We start from the raw sequence: 15,567 nt of genomic DNA, 5'->3' as shown, positions 1-15,567 counted from the left end.
GAATGGAAGACAGGAGGAAGGGGATTCTAACCTATGGAGTAAACGGCTGGGTTGTGCTCCATGACTTTTGACCTTTGTCAGGAAAGTTAGACCCTGCTAGATTAGCATGACTGGAGAAGGAAGTCCTAAATTTAACATGGAAGGAGATTTAGTTTGGAGCATCTCCTGAGGCTGTGCGGAAAGGTCTGATGTTAAGACCCAAGGTTATTCACTCTGGTGTGATATGCCTGGGTCCATCCATGGTCAGGAAGGGTGCATAGCTGTTGTGATCCTTACACTTCTAGTATTTGACATACCTGCAAGTCGCTGGCATTCTGAGGCATCAGAGCTGGGAGACACGCTTGTGAATGGGGACCATGACAGTTGGCAGGCTCTAAGATACTCTAGAAAATGTACTTAAAGGGAAAATATGTGAGTGAGAGTAACCTCTTAGGGTAAAATTGGAATAATAAGTACTGTGATCTTTGGCTGTGAGTGGCACATTAAGTGGCACTCTCTGGAGGCTCACCCTTTGGCAGCAATGCTAGGTATTTTTGGACTCTTTCAGATTTATTTATTTATGTTTTGTGAGATAGGGTCTTACTCTGTAGCCCAGGCTATCCTTGAACTTGTGGTCATCTTCCTGCCTCTGCCTCCCATGTGCTGAGATTACAGGCCTGTGCCAGTACACAGAGCTGGCTCTCTGTCAAGTCTCGTCACCTCTCCTCAGTGCCAAGACCTGGAAGTAGAGACTAACAAGAAGGTTAAACTCCTGTCCCTGCAGGAGAGAGACAACAGGGATGGGAGAACTGAACAAGACTTTTGTGCCATTTGTTGTGTACCTGTGAGTTTGCTGTGATAAACTGTTGGCTTGCTTGAGAGAAAGCTCCATGATTTTCATGAAGCAGGGTAACAGAATAGTGAAAGCTTCACCCTCCCATCCAAGCCACTGCTCCCTCCTGGCTGCCTTACAGACTTCATCCCAAACTTCTGCCTATCAGACTCTCTCCCTGACCTCGCACATAGAAATGGCTTCTCCAGAATTCCATTCTTTGGAGGCTAGGACTCTACTCTCAGCTTTGTCTAATTCTAGCATGGCTTGGCTGTCTCTCCTAGAGAGCAGAGACCTGTGCTGGCTTGTCCACTCTCTTCCCAGTAGCCAATGCTAGAGAGAAGAATATGATAAATGCCTCTGAGCCTGAACCTACTGCTTAGCTGAGTGTGGGAAAGTGCATGGGTGACCCCTGCCCGAGGAAGCCACTGTTGATGCCTGTGCTAGTGACCTTCCTTCCTCTCCCATACTTCCTCTGGAGTCTGATGACTGGTCCTCTCTTTCCTCACAGCCGGCCATGCCAGCTTCCTTTTCCATCCACGGTGCAGCAGCATAGCCCCATGTCCTCTCAGACTTCCTCCATCAGTGGGCCTCTGCACTCCGTCTCCCTGCCTCTTCCACTTCCCATGAGCCTGGCGGCTCCACAGCTTCCACCAGCCTCCCCCAGCCAGCAGCTTGGACCAGACGCCTTTGCGATCGTGGAGCGAGCCCAGCAAATGGTGGAGATCCTCACAGAGGAGAACCGTGTGCTTCACCAGGAGCTTCAGGGCTGCTATGACAACGCCGACAAGCTTCACAAGGTTTGTGACATGCTGAAGTAATTTGAGGGGCCGTGGGAAGGAGCGGGTAAATAATGGGCTGTCATTGGCAGGACACCCTGGGATGCCTGGGTTTCATTCTGAGAACAAGGATGTTCGTAGAGATCTTAGGAGTCTGAGGACCTGTCTTGGCACATCCTGTTTTGAATGAAATTCAAAGGAAGGAGTATCCTTGGCAGCCATACTGTGAACACAGTTCAGGACACATCAGCCACTCATGGTAGCTCTGGAAGAAGCAAAAAGTCATTGTTGAAGAGTGAGACAAACAGCCAACTCCTATATAAGGAGGCCTAATGGAGAATCTCATGGTATCAAAGGAACCTTGCTCTCTTAGCTCCACCCTCCTTAGATAACATGTCTGTTCCATGGAGGGACTGAAAACATGGCTCTGGTCTTCTGGTGACAAGGGTGATGGCACAAGCACTTTTCTACCCCATGGCTTAAGGTTCTGCCTTCAGTGCTTACCTGAGTTTCCATGTATCATGTGTGCGGGTCTCTTAGACAGTCCTTTTTGTGCGTGTGTTTAGCTTACAAAGTAGTGGGTTCCACCCTACCATTTTTACACACTGTGCCTTGACATGCTTTATATAGTGCTTTTACCCTGTCTCACATTCTTGTCTACCTCCTATGAGTTTCTTTCTTACCCCAAACAGCCCCTTCAAATTTCATTCTCTGTACACATATATTTAAAAAAACAAAACAAGACTAAAATAAGTTATGAGAATAAAACACATTATGTGTGGTTCTGAGTATGGCTTACTTCACTTACACCATTTCCCTGCAAATGACATAATTTCATTTTCCTTTATAGCTGAATAAAGCTGTACTGTGTATTAAATCCCATTTTCTTTATCCATTTGTCTGTTGGATAGGCATCTAGGCTGGGCCCATGTCTTGGCTGTCATCTCATCTAGTTTGCTTCATGCTACACAACAATGTGCTGGAAGCTGTTGGATTCCACTTGGAAACACTAGGCTGCCATTGTGACAGTGACAGTTCCTTGTTGGATCTGTCTTCACAGTAGGTTAAAGGCTCGGTGGATAGCATTCTTGACCTGGTAAAATATGAACAAATAAACTCACGCCTGCAGTTTCAATCCCACCCTTCCATATGAAGAGATTTCTACTCACAGCTGTTCATACTTAGGCTCAAGTACAATCCTTCTCCATGAGCTGTTTCACAGACAACACTCAGTTTGAAGCCCAGCTTAGCGTAGAAACAGGAGTGGGGTCTCTGAAAGGAACAATGTCTGCAAGTCTGAGTTTGGTCACAATACTTGAGTTTTCCCCCAATCTAATATCTTCCTTATGTGAAATTGGAACTTCATTAATCATTATAAATGATAATACAAAAATAAGATACTTAGGGGGCTGGAGAGATGGCTCAGTGGTTAAGAGTGCTTGCTGCTCTTGCAGAGGATCTGAGTTCCCAGTACCCATATTGCGTGGTTCACATCTGCCTGGGACTTGAGCTCCAGATGATCCAACACCCTCTTCTGGACCCCTTGGACACACACACAAACACACACACAACAATAATAATAATAATAATAATAATAATAATAATAATAATAAATCATAATCAAATAAACTAAATCTTTTAAAGGGGATGTTTTGGTTATTCACCCCTGACTCCTGTCAGTACCGAGACTTTACTGGGTGATGTTAGACCATGTGACCAGATTTGAGAGACTGTCTCTACAGGATTACTGTAGCTCTTACAGGTCAGGAGTAGGAGCAAAATGGAGCAGACGTGAAACGAGGCACAGAGAGGTGTCCGTGAAGATTCGGCCACAGCCAGTGTCACAGAGGCCCTGTCACAAACGCACTTTAATTCTAGGTCTTTCTTACAGTTTGAAAAAGAGTTGCAGAGGATTTCAGAAGCCTATGAGAGCCTGGTTAAGTCCACCACCAAGCGTGAGTCTCTAGACAAAGCAATGAGAAACAAGCTGGAAGGCGAGATCCGGAGACTTCACGACTTCAACAGAGATCTCCGAGGTGCGACCTGGTCTCTATGCTGTCAATGTCAGATATCTTTCATGGTCATTCTCCACGTGTGTGTGTGTGTGTGTGTGTGTGTGTGTGTGTGTGTGTGTGTGTGTGTACTTGAGAGAACGTTTGAGAGTTGTTTTTTTCTACATTGTTGAGGCATGGTCTCTCTCGCTTCATGCTCCGGGGTAGCAGGCTGATGAACTTACGGGTTCTCCTGTCTTTCTATAAGAGGACTGGGGTTGTAGATGCAAATCACTGCATCTGGCTTTTTTGTGGGTCTGGGAATTGAGTTCAGGTAGTCTGGCCTCCATGGTTAGCCTGTTTACCTACTGAGCCTCACCCTGCCTTTTTTTTTTTTCTTTTTGAGACTGTGTGTCTCCCTGAATGGGGAGCTGGCTGCTATAACTAGGCTGGCTGACCATCAAGCCCTAGGGACCCTCCTGTCTCCATTCCCCAGAGCTGGATGACAGATGAATGCTACCGGATGCAGCTTTTACATGAGTGCTAGCATCAGACTCATCAGTCATTATGTTGTGCAGAATGAACTTTACTGACTGAGCCCATTCCCAGACCCACAAGGGTTTTCTGATGATAGCTTGGAGCATACCTCCAAACTGCTCAGTCTGGGCCCTTGCCTGATTGTCTCTCTCTCCAGATGCAGCTCTTAGCACTGACCGTATTTCTCTGTTGTGTGATTGTTGTGTGATGACTCAGGCTCATTTATTCTTTGTTTGTAGACCGACTGGAGACAGCCAACAGGCAGCTATCCAGCAGGGACTACGATGGTCATGAAGACAAAGCTGCAGAGGGCCATTACATGTCCCAGAGTGAGTCTGTGTGTCTAAAGATTTTATCTTTGATATACAGGATACTGAGGCAAGGGTCGTACTGGCTCCTGTTAGGTTTTGTGGTGTGTCCTTTCTGTGAGTTAATTTAACCTGTGACTGACAGTCTTCAGATGAGAGTCTCCTCAGTCAGTCAGGGGCAAAGCCAAGGCTGACAGACCTCAGCTCAGTAATGTTGAGCCTGTCTGTGTGTTAGCTAGTCTTCTTGTGGCTGTGACCACGACTTGACCAAAAGCACCGCATTGGAGGAAAGGTTCTTTTTGGCTCATGGTTTGAGAATACAGCCTATTATGTTGGGAAAGGCATGGCCGTGGGTGTGTGAGGCTGCGAGTTCATAATAGGGTAGATCAGGAAGCAGAGAAGAGAACTCTGGTACTCAGCTGGCCTCCTCCTTTTTGTCTTTTCATTCAACTTAGCACCCCAGTACACATTCACAGGGGGCTACCCTCCTCAGTTTTTTCTCTCTGGAAGTGCCCAAAGTGTTTCTTAATTCTTTGGCGCTGACCTCCAGCTTCCTGCTTGTCTATCACCTGTGTCCTCCCCCCACCCCCCACCACACACTCCCAGGAAGCATGGTGCTTCCTGGACTCACTATTTCAAATAAGTCATAACCCTTTTCTCCAAGAAAGGACAGGCTACTTGGTGGTGGCCCTCTCAGTATCACCTCTCAGGTGGTGTTCTGGACAGGTCAGGAGTCTGTGACTGTGGATTCAGCTGTTTACTGTTCCCCCCTTTTTAATTTAAATTACAAACAAGCTTCATTTACATGTCATCCCAGTTCCCTCTCCCTTTCCTCCTCCCCTGCCCCCCACTGACCCCCTATCCCATTTCTGCTCCCTAGAGAGGGTGAGGCCTTCCATGGGGAGGGGACCTTCAAAGTCTGTCATATCATTTGGAGCAGGGCCTAGGCCCTCCCCGATGTGTCTAGGCTAAGAGAGTATCCCTCTATGTGGAGAGGACTCCCAAAATTTATTTGTGTACTAGGGGTAAATACTGATCTACTGCCAGTGGCCTCATAGATTGTCCAGACCTCCAAACTGACTTCCTCCTTCAGGGGGTCTGGAACAATCCTATGCTGGTTTCCTAGCTATCAGTCTGGGGTCCATGAGCAACCCCTTGTTCAGGTCAGCTGTTTCTATGGGATTCTCCAGTCTGGTCTTAACCACTTTGCTCATCACTCCTCCCTCTCTGCAACTGGATTCCAGAGTTCAGCTCAGTGTTTAGCTGTGGGTGTCTGCTTCTGCTTCCATCAGCTACTGGATGAAGGCACTAGGATGTCATATAAGGTAGTCATCAATCTCATTATCAGGGAAGGGCATTTAAGGTAGCCTCTCAACTATTGCTTAGATTGTTAGTTGGGGTCAACCTTGTAGATCTCTGGACATTTCCCTAGTGCCAGAATTCTCTTTAAACCTATAATGGCTCCCTCTATGATGATATCTCTTTTCTTGCTCTCCTCTATTCTTCCCCTGACTATCTTCCTGTTCCCTCATGTCCTCCTCTACCTTCTCCTCTTCTTTTTCTTCTAACTCCTCTCCCTTATGCTCCCCATTAGCTTAGGAGATCTTGTTCCTTTCCCCTTCTCCGGTGGACCATGTATGTCATAATTCTTAGCAACATCATGAGTAAGCACTCGAAGCTTAAAGACAATGCAAAACAACAAAAATTAGCATCTTCAAGAAGTAGCCATTTGTCTTCTCATAATAGTACCCTGATATATGGGTTTGTCAAAGCCCTCAAGTCTTAAGACTGAGAAATAATTTTGTAATTTTTGGTAGTTTGGCTTAATTTCCTTTCCAGCTCCCAAACTGACTCATGATTGGATCCAGCTTCAAGCCCCACCCTTGTTTAAATCCCATCTTGGCAAGGATCACTAATGCTAGCCAGGCTTTTGCCTCACATTGCTTTGCAGTCTTGCAGGAGATGATTGCCGTGCACTTCAGAGTCACAGAAATAGCTGTGACTCTTTGACCCTGTAACTCTTGCTTTACAAAGAGTGTGTCTGTTCATACTGATGACTCGTATTTGCTGTCTCATCTGAGCTTACGTAGGAAAGTTGTGCTGACTGGCTTTATGTCAACTTGACACAAGTATCATTGGAGAGGCAGGAGCCTCAACTGAGAAAATGCCTCCATAAGATCTGTAGACTAGCCTGTAGGACATTTTCTTAATCAGTGATGGATGTGGAAGGGCTTAGCTCATTGTATGTTTTGATACTCCTGGGCCGGCTTACTGGGTGCTGTAAGAAAGCAGGCTAGCTGGGTGGTGGTACTGCACACCTTTAATTCCAGCACCTGGGAGTCAGAGGAAGGCAGATCTCTGTGAGTTTGAGGCCAGCCTGGTCTACAAAGTGAGTTCCAGGACAGGCTCCAAAACTACAGAGAAACCCTGTCTCAAAAAAAAAAAGGAAAAAGAAAAAGAAAGACAGACAGAAAGAAAGAAAGAAAGAAAGAAAGAAAGAAAGAAAGAAAGAAAGAAAGAGCGAGCAGGCTGAACGAGCCAGAGGGAGCAAGCCAGTAAGAAACACCCTTTCTCTGCATCAGCTCTGCCTCCAGGTTTCTGCTCTATTTAAGTTCTTGTCCTGACTTCCTTCAGTGATGGACTACAAAGTGGAAATGTAAGCCAGATAAGCCCTTTCCTCCACAGTTTGCTTTTGGTAATGGTGTTTCATCTCAGCAATAGAAACCCTAACTAAGACCAAAGCCAGGGCCTCTTATTTGCATGGACAGTGTTAGTACCTTCCTTTTGGGTGACCGTGTGCCTTGACAGAGGGAGGCATGCCGGCTGTGCTGCCAGGGTGTAAGTCCATCACGTAGTTTGTATTATGTAATGAGTGTCTGTTTGGTGTCCCAGCCAAGGCTGGTGCTCACATTCTGGTGTGAGCTTACTTTCTGAAGACCTTCACCTCTGGCTCAAAGCTCAAACATTAGCAATCAGGCATAGAGACCCTTATGAACTTACAGGGGATGACTTGTTCTGCACAAACATGCTTTGCTGGCCTTCAAAGGCATAGAATAGACAACATAGGCATTTTCCAACTGCTTAGAGGTATTCCAAGGTTGATGTGTTAGATAATTTTGTGGGCAGGGCATTTCAGACAGGCTTGGTAATGGTGCTCCATAACCAGTCTACCCACATGTAATGTTCACAGCACACCTTTCCCCTTCCTTCAGTGTTATCAGGATTTAAAAGGTTTTGTTCTTCTGGTGTGGCTAAGGAATGGACCCAGGATGTTATTCCATATTTACGTAGGACTTTTTCCTTAGTGAACCCTGAGGACCTTTTGAATACTGAGAAAATTAGCACACATCCCCCAGTTACAGTACAGATATTCCCTAGGGTTTGTACTTGCAAGCATTCATAGTGCTGGAGAGTACCATGCATACATGGTGGCTTGAATGAGATGTCCCCCAGTCTCAGGAATTTGAGTACTTGGTCCCCAACTGTTTGGGAGACTTAGGAGGTGTGTGGCCTTTTGGAGGAAGTATGTCACTAGAAGAAGGTTTTGAGAGTTTAAAGACTTTCATCATTTTGAATTAGCTTTCTCAACTTCCTGCTTGTTGTTTGAGATGTGAGCTCTCAACTGTTCCTGATGCCATGCCTCCCTCCTGCTGCCACAATTCCTGCTACGATGGATTTGTAACCCTTTGGAACCATAGTAGACTCTCCTATAAGTTGCCTTGTTAGTGTTTATCACAGCAACATCAAAGTAACTAACACAGCATATTACTGGAGTAAAAGTAATCTGTCTCACCCAGCTGTGAACCTGCAAGCTACAGTAACAACCTGCCTGTCAAAATATGCCCACAAGTGCAATAGTGGCATAAATGTTGTGGGAGCAACCAACCACTCTTAAAACTTTAGATTTAGGGCCCACCCCACAAGATTAATCCATACCTGACACTGTTAACGAGGCCAAGAACATATGGTGAGACAGGTAACAGAATCTAGCAGAGGGCATGCTAGAAGAACAATGCAATAAAATGGTTCCTAATGTCATCTTATTGTACCCATAGATCAGTGTATCACCCATCCCTCATCAGAGAAGCGTCTCCTTACAGTAGGTGGTGATTGATTATGACATCTGTTATCTTACAGATTTTTCAAGTAACTGCACTTAAGACCTTGTAGGTTTTGTGTCGTGGTTAGACTTGTTTTTAGTTTTCTGCCATATTAGACATAAGTCTAAGTTCAAAATACTATTCAACAGTGTATTCTTAAAAGATGAGTGTGATTCCTCCGTTCATGTGTAATGTTTTGAAGGCCAGCTAGGTGGGCAGAGTAGATAACAAACTGAGAAGGGGCTAACCTTGACCAGGGAGAATAGACACTTTAACATGGGGGCACTTTAATGTCTTCTACTGAGACAGCAGAGTGAGTAATTAAGACTGGGGCAGAGAAGCAAATGACATGTGAGTAGGGATTGGTAGCCAATCAGGTAATGGCAGAATGGAGTAGATATGACCAAAGCAACTAGATGGATGATGTATTAGTTACTTTCCTCATTGATGTGGCCAAATACCTGACAAAGGTTTATTTTTGGCTCAGGTTTGAGAGAGTAAAGTACTTTATGGCCAGTAAGCCGTGGTGGCAAGAACATGCAGTGGCTGCTTGCATCAAGGAGGCAGTCAGGAAACAGGGAAAGGGCAGGAAGTGGATATAAACTTCAAGGCCCACCCCTGAGTGTCTTTACTTTCTCCAGTGAGGTCCTGTCTCCTGAAGGTTCTACAGTGTCCTCAAATAACACAACCAAGTGTCCAGTGTTCAATTCCTGCTCAAACCACAATGGATGGTCACCCTACTAATAAGATGTAGGAAGTAGGAGTTTGGGTCAGATTATGAGTTAAAGTTGAGCTGTGGAGTCTTCCCTTCCATCTGTAGTCTCGTGAACTGCTGTGGTGTAAAGATGCAGAGATGTGCAGAAGGCTGGATGGGAGGTGCACTCCTCCAGGCTTTCCTTCAGCATGTGGATACAGAACTACAGGCATGGGGCGTTGGTGGCACACGCCTTTAATCCCAGCACTTGGGAGGCAGAGGCAGGTGGATCTCTGTGAGTTCGAGGCCAGCCTGGTCTCCAGAGAGAGTGCCAGGATAGGCTCCAAAGCTACACAGAGAAACCCTGTCTTGAAAAACAAAAAAAAAAAAAAAAAAAAAAAAAAGAACTACAGGCATGAATTACCACATCTCTGCCTACTCATTAATACGTTCTGTTACATGATATTCTTCTAGAAACCCTAATATTAGAACAAAGGAGAACAAAGGTTGTCATAATTTCAATATCACTCATTCAGGGTACAGCATCCTTTTCAAGCCAGTTCTTTGGGACTGTAGCAGTTTGTTCAGAGAAGGGCAAGACAGCTTAACATTAGTAATGACACATGGACACATGTGCTGAAGATAAGAGTTGGGGTATGGGGTTGACAACCACCTTGGCTGATGCAAAAGAGAGGCAAAGAGAAGGTATATGGTAAGTAGTTTTCCTTTTTTGCTTGATGTTCACCCTGATGTAAACATGTAAGTTCAAAGGAACATATAGACATACACACACACACACACACACACACACACACACACACACACACACACACTTACAGATAGTAATAAAAACTGAATTCTATTCTGCACAGTTGCCACTGAGTTCTAAAGGCCAAGGTGGTGACTATGCAGGTCTTCTGGGCTCCACTCAATCATGAGGCTTGCCAGTGCGAACAATCTTCCATGTTCAGTGCATGAGAGTTTGAGGGTCTTGATGAAGTCCCCTTCCTGTTCCCTCATGATGATGGAACATTGTCACCAGAGGAATTAAAAGCTTTTATGGTTACCTGTGTATTTTTCCAAAGTTTTACAGATTGTAGGATGATGATGCCAAAGCTAAATCATTACTGAAGAATAAGACTGTAGAGCATCGCCTGTTTGGTCTGGCTTCTTTGGGGCTTTAGCTTAACTGAGGTCCCCACTTTCCTATTTTCCCTTTCTTCCTCCTCCTCCTCCTCCTCTTCTTCTCCTTCTTCCTTTCCATACCTCCCTCCCTCCATCCCTTTCTTCCTTCCTCTGTCCTTCCCTCCTCCCCCTAGGCAGATTACCACAAAAGCAAACCCCTGGGAATATCTATCAAGCTTAGCTGTAACTTCTCAGTCATTGCCCACCCCCACCCCCGTTGCCATTTCTTTATGAAAATTAGTGACTGCAGATTTCTATCTGTTTCAGGCTAGGGAGGTAAAAAAAAATATATTAGACATGGGGAAGCTAGGTTTGGAGATAGAAGCTTCATTTTATGGAGTTTTTAAATGCTTATGTCAAACGTTGTGACATGTTTGGATGAGGCAGACCTGCCTTGCTGAGCATGTGTGCTATTCCAAGATGTAATAGTGATGTGAGGCCTAAATAAGGGTCTGGTCTCCACACCTTGTCAACTTTCGGGGGGGGGGGAACTCCCCAGGAATGCTTTAAAGGCTTGCTTGGCAATGTTGTGTAAAGGCAGAACATTCCAGTGCTTCATCCATTTGGTTTAACTCTGGCAGGCGCCCCTGAGAAACTCAGGCCTTTATAGGAACTAGAAGAGCGGTCTGTGGGGTGGTTATTTTATATTCAAGGGAATCTTCTCCCTGGTGTAAAGATGAATGGTGGTCAATTTAGGCTCTGATTGTCCACATCTAATGGACAGAGTTGATTAAAGAAGGCTGCTAGTCATGTGTTACCGTCTGGCTGCCTCCAAGAAGCGCGTCATGCTTTTCACATTGGTAGTTGTTTTGCTTGCATTGTAGTGACAGAGTTAAAAATTGGGCTACTTTTATGGGCCATATTCCTTCCTCTATGTAATGAGCTAGATGGATGGAGGAAGCACATCACTGTTTGGGCTTCATCTGGCCTCAGGGAACCGTCACAGAAACAGGAAGCTGTTCAATAAGCCAGGCAAATGGCAGCTGCTTAGGGAAGCCTTCTGAGGGGTGTGAGATATTCTACCTACACACTCCATGTATGTCCTGCATCCTTCCCTCTGCGCACACTCACCACAACTACGGATCAATAATGGCTTAGATAATCATTTCAGTCTCCCCCTCTGCCCTGTCCACTCTGTAACAATGGGCATCTGACCTGCCATCCCTACCATTATACTCCTGCTTGGTTGTGTTTCCAGGAACTTAGAGGCATTTGGTAAATATTTACTCAGTGTCTAATGGAATGGCCACCGTGATCTTTTATTTAAACTAGTAATGAACTCTCTTGTTCTGGGCCATAACAAGCACACTCCTTCTGTTGAGGGATGGATGGTTTGAAGCTTGGGCTTTTTGAAGCATCAAGCACTCAGCTCTGCGGCTATAGCCCGGAGCACCCATAGGTGAGTCCTAAACATGGGTAGAGCCACATTCCAGAAAAGCTTGTTTTCCAAAAAACAGGCCATGGACTGCACTTGACCTGTAGACCAAAGTTTACTGGCCCCACTGCCCACGGCTGGTAGTGAAAGAGGAAGCAGGGGAGAAGGGAGGTAGGAGGTAGTGTTAGAAACATCAGCAGCAATTGCAGGGGCTGGGGTGCAGTTAAGTTGGTAAAGCACAGTGTGCACAGAGGCCTGGTTCCATTCCTAGCGCCACATAACTCAGGTGTGGTAGTACACATGTGAAATCCCAGCATCCATGATGTATAAACAGGAGGATCCAAAGTTCAGGGTGGTCTTCAGCTACATCTCATGTTCAAGGCTAGCCTGGAGTACATGAGATACTGTCATACACATGTGAAAAGAAAAAGAAAGGAAGAAGGAAGAAGAGAAGGAGGAAAGGAAGGAAGGAGAGAAGGAAGAAAGGAGGGAGGGAAGGAAGTAGAGAGGAGGGAATGAAGGAAAGAGAGAAGGAAGGAAGGAAAGAAGGAAGGAAGGAAGGGAAGGAGGAAGGAAAGAGAGGAGGGAAGGAAAGGAAGGAAGGAAAGAGAAGGAGGAAAGGAAGGAAGAAGAGAAGGAAGGAAAGAGAGGAGGGAAGGAAAGAGAGAAGGAAGAAAGGAGGGAGGAGAGGAAGTAGAGAGGAGGGAAGGAAAGAAAGAAGGAAGGGAAGGAAGGAAGGAGGGAGGGAAGAAGGGAGGGAGGAAGGGTGTGAGAGAGAGAAAGCCTGTAATGCACAGCAACTTGAGTACTTTGCTGAATCCCTGCCAATGTTAAGGCTAGGATTGGGATTTGCTTTTCCTTGTCTTCCACCTTTCCCAAAGGTCAACTCTTAGTACTGGGGCCCTGACACTTCCACATTTTACCCCGAGATGCATCCTGGGGAGTGAACACAAAGTCCTTGCATTGGAAGTCTTGATGTGATGGAAGTGATTTGTCCCACTGTGGTGAACGAACAGTGAGAGACTCGGATCACCCTAAGTGACTTCTGGTGGAATCCACATGCTGTGCTCTCAATTCATTGATTTTTCCATTCAGATTCAGTGACAACAACACATCCTCTTCAGATATTCCTAGTAAAAAATACCAGAATAGAGTTCAGATGCTTTAAAAAAAATGTTTTCTCAAAATGTTTGTGAAAGCAAATTGCCCCCCTACCCCTGCCGCCCAATAACAGAAATCAGATACAATATGGGAAGAGAAACTTCATATCTCATTCCTTCCAGTTGGCTTTTGGAAATATTTTTAGTTCATGAATTACAGTGAGAGCCGCAGTTATATCTCAGTGGAACCAGAGAACTCTGGAGAGGCAAAAGATTTTAAGTTCGGAAAACCTGTGTTTTCCATTAAAAACAAATATGCATCTGCCACTGGTGGTGTTCTTACTTACAAAGGAAAAGACAACAATTAAAGGACCTGTTCAAAGGAAGCTACATAGATGACTGGGAGAGTTCCAGAAATTATAAGGAGAGAGCACATCATTCTTTCTCCCTAATCAGCCCCAGCGTGGGGTGCTTTCTCCCCCAAATTAAGGCTCTCCCAAGCTGCACCTTCTAATCTTCATGCCTGGCTCTGGTTCACCCTCTTCCCCTCAAGGGGGACTTTTTAAAACATGACCATAAGTCAGGTGTGGTGGCACACACCTTTAGTCCCAGCACTTAAGAGGCAGAGGCAGGCAGATCTTTGGATTCAAGGCCAGCCTGGTCTATAAAGTGGGTTCCAGGACAGCCAGGAATACACAGAGAAACCCTGTCTCAAAAAACAAAAAATTAAGAGATAAGTAGTAAGAAATAAATAAATAAGTAAGTAAGTAAGTTCTAGTTTCCATACAATTCTCTTTCCTGGGGCAAGAGTGTCTGTGGCGCTGGTAGAGACTTTGGACCATTCCCCATAGTTAAGCTATTTGCTGCAGTTTTCTCATTTCTCAGTATGCTGATGGGAAGATAAGGAGCCTATGTTGTGAAGCTCCTGGCTTGGTGCCTGGGATGTGGTAAGCTGCCAGGAATACTTATTAGCTTTGTTATAATTAGTCAAAAGTCTAGTAAGCATCACATCCCCAAACGAGCATCTTTAATGGTTGTTTTAGTCTTCAAAATGGTCCTGAAAAATACATCTTGTTAGTTTCCTGGGTGGAATGGAGTATCAGAGAGGTAACAGCATGTGAATTCATGGTGATTTTCTTGCCTCAGTTTCTCAGTTTGAGGCATCACACAAAGCTCCCTTTTTACTTTATCCCTTAATTTTTTTTTCATTTTGCAATATTTTTATTGTGTGTGGCAGTGCTGTGTGGCATCATGCACTTGTAGCGGTCAGAGGACACCTTGTAGGAGTTGGTTCTCTCATTCCATTGTAAGGGTCTTAGGAATCAACTCAGGTCATCGAACTTGGTGGCAGGCTTCCTTACCTTTGGAGCCATCTTTCCAGCCCTGATATTTTGAAATTTACTTTTATTAGCATGCACTAATTGTGTAAAATAATGGGTTTCATCATGCATTTTCTTATGTATATATATTGACACACAAGCCCTCTGTTACTCTCTTGCCCTTGTTCACACCTCCTGCTCATCTACTAGTCCCTTCTGTCTGTTCTCAGGCTCCCCTTTGATCTCAAGTCCATAGATGAGAGAAAACATACAAAGTGTATCTTTGTGGGATTGGCTTATCTTGGTGGTCATGTCTCCAGCTCCATCTTCCTGCAAAGAACCCAAAGCACAAAAACCAACAAAATGCTTGGTACTTGACAGTGGACTCCATGAACAGATGGGTAGATAAATAGATAGATAGACAGATAGATGATAGAGCAATAGATACAAATATAGAGATAGTGATAGGGAGAGATAGATATATAGAGATATAGAGATAGATGTGTATACAGATATAGATAGTGATAGAAAGAAAGGAAGAAAGAAAGAAAGGAAGGAAGAAAAGAAAGAAAGAAAGAAAGAAAGAAAGAAAGAAAGAAAGAAAGAAAGAAAGAAAGAAAAAAGTTCATTTACTTTTGATGGGCACCTGGGCTGACTCTGCAAGTGTGGACAATGACCTACTTGCTTAAGGCTTTTGTGCCTGTTTTCTGTGCATACAGATGGAAACCTCACAGAAAGCGAAGGAAGGACAGTAGTTGTTCACTGCAGTGGGACAGAAGAAACCCCAAAGTCTAGTTCTGCTCTGGGAGCAGGTTTGGTAACCTGGGTCCTGTTCGTTTCTAGGAAGCAAGCACACCGTGTCCCCAGCTGCACCGCCTGTCTCCCTGAAGCATTTGCCCTCTGGCCCCACTGACATAACTTGCTATTGCAAGTGTAGCTCATTTAAGTGAGAAGGACACCCCGTGGGTGCCAGGCATCCCAGGTTCCCACTCTGCCTCAGCTGGCAATGGGCCTCGGACACAGGCCTTTGCTCCTGGCCTTGCCTCTCCTTACCCACAGCACTAGGTGTTCTAGGTTCTCCTGTGCCCTGCTGACTTTCCCTGGTGACTTTTTTTTTGTGGACTAATAAGTACATCCTTGGCCTTTTTTTGTCATCATGCCCCATATCCAAACCCACCCTTTCTGTAACTTTGGAGGAACACTCTTTTGGTTGCTTTCTCAGCTCCAGGTGCTGGTTCTCAGTGCTCAGAGTTGCTCGTTTACATCCATGAGGAATTGCCCATGGGAGGAAATGTTCAATGAATGAATGCACCCACTGCAGCACGCTGGTGCAGCTTCCGGTGTGTGGCTGGGAAGGTTGATAAGAGT

The 15,567-nt window shown here is 45.2% G+C and overlaps 1 protein-coding gene across 2 annotated transcripts in view; it reads left to right on the top strand.

Moving 5' to 3' along the window:
• Amotl1 (angiomotin like 1) overlaps positions 1 to 15,567 on the top strand; it is a 78,413-nt gene that overhangs the window by 39,555 nt on the left and 23,291 nt on the right. For both annotated transcript variants that reach the window (XM_027410822.2, XM_027410821.2), the window contains exons 4-6: positions 1,323 to 1,611; positions 3,482 to 3,626; positions 4,358 to 4,447. In XM_027410822.2, coding sequence (XP_027266623.1) covers positions 1,323 to 1,611; positions 3,482 to 3,626; positions 4,358 to 4,447 — 524 coding nt within the window. The remainder of the gene's footprint in view (positions 1 to 1,322; positions 1,612 to 3,481; positions 3,627 to 4,357; positions 4,448 to 15,567) is intronic.

The sequence above is a fragment of the Cricetulus griseus genome, chromosome 4 (assembly GCF_003668045.3).
Source record: "Cricetulus griseus strain 17A/GY chromosome 4, alternate assembly CriGri-PICRH-1.0, whole genome shotgun sequence".
Classification (NCBI taxonomy): Eukaryota; Metazoa; Chordata; class Mammalia; order Rodentia; family Cricetidae; genus Cricetulus; species Cricetulus griseus.
The sequence above is the reverse complement of the archived record's forward strand: the minus strand, read 5'-3'. Positions and strand labels throughout refer to the sequence as shown.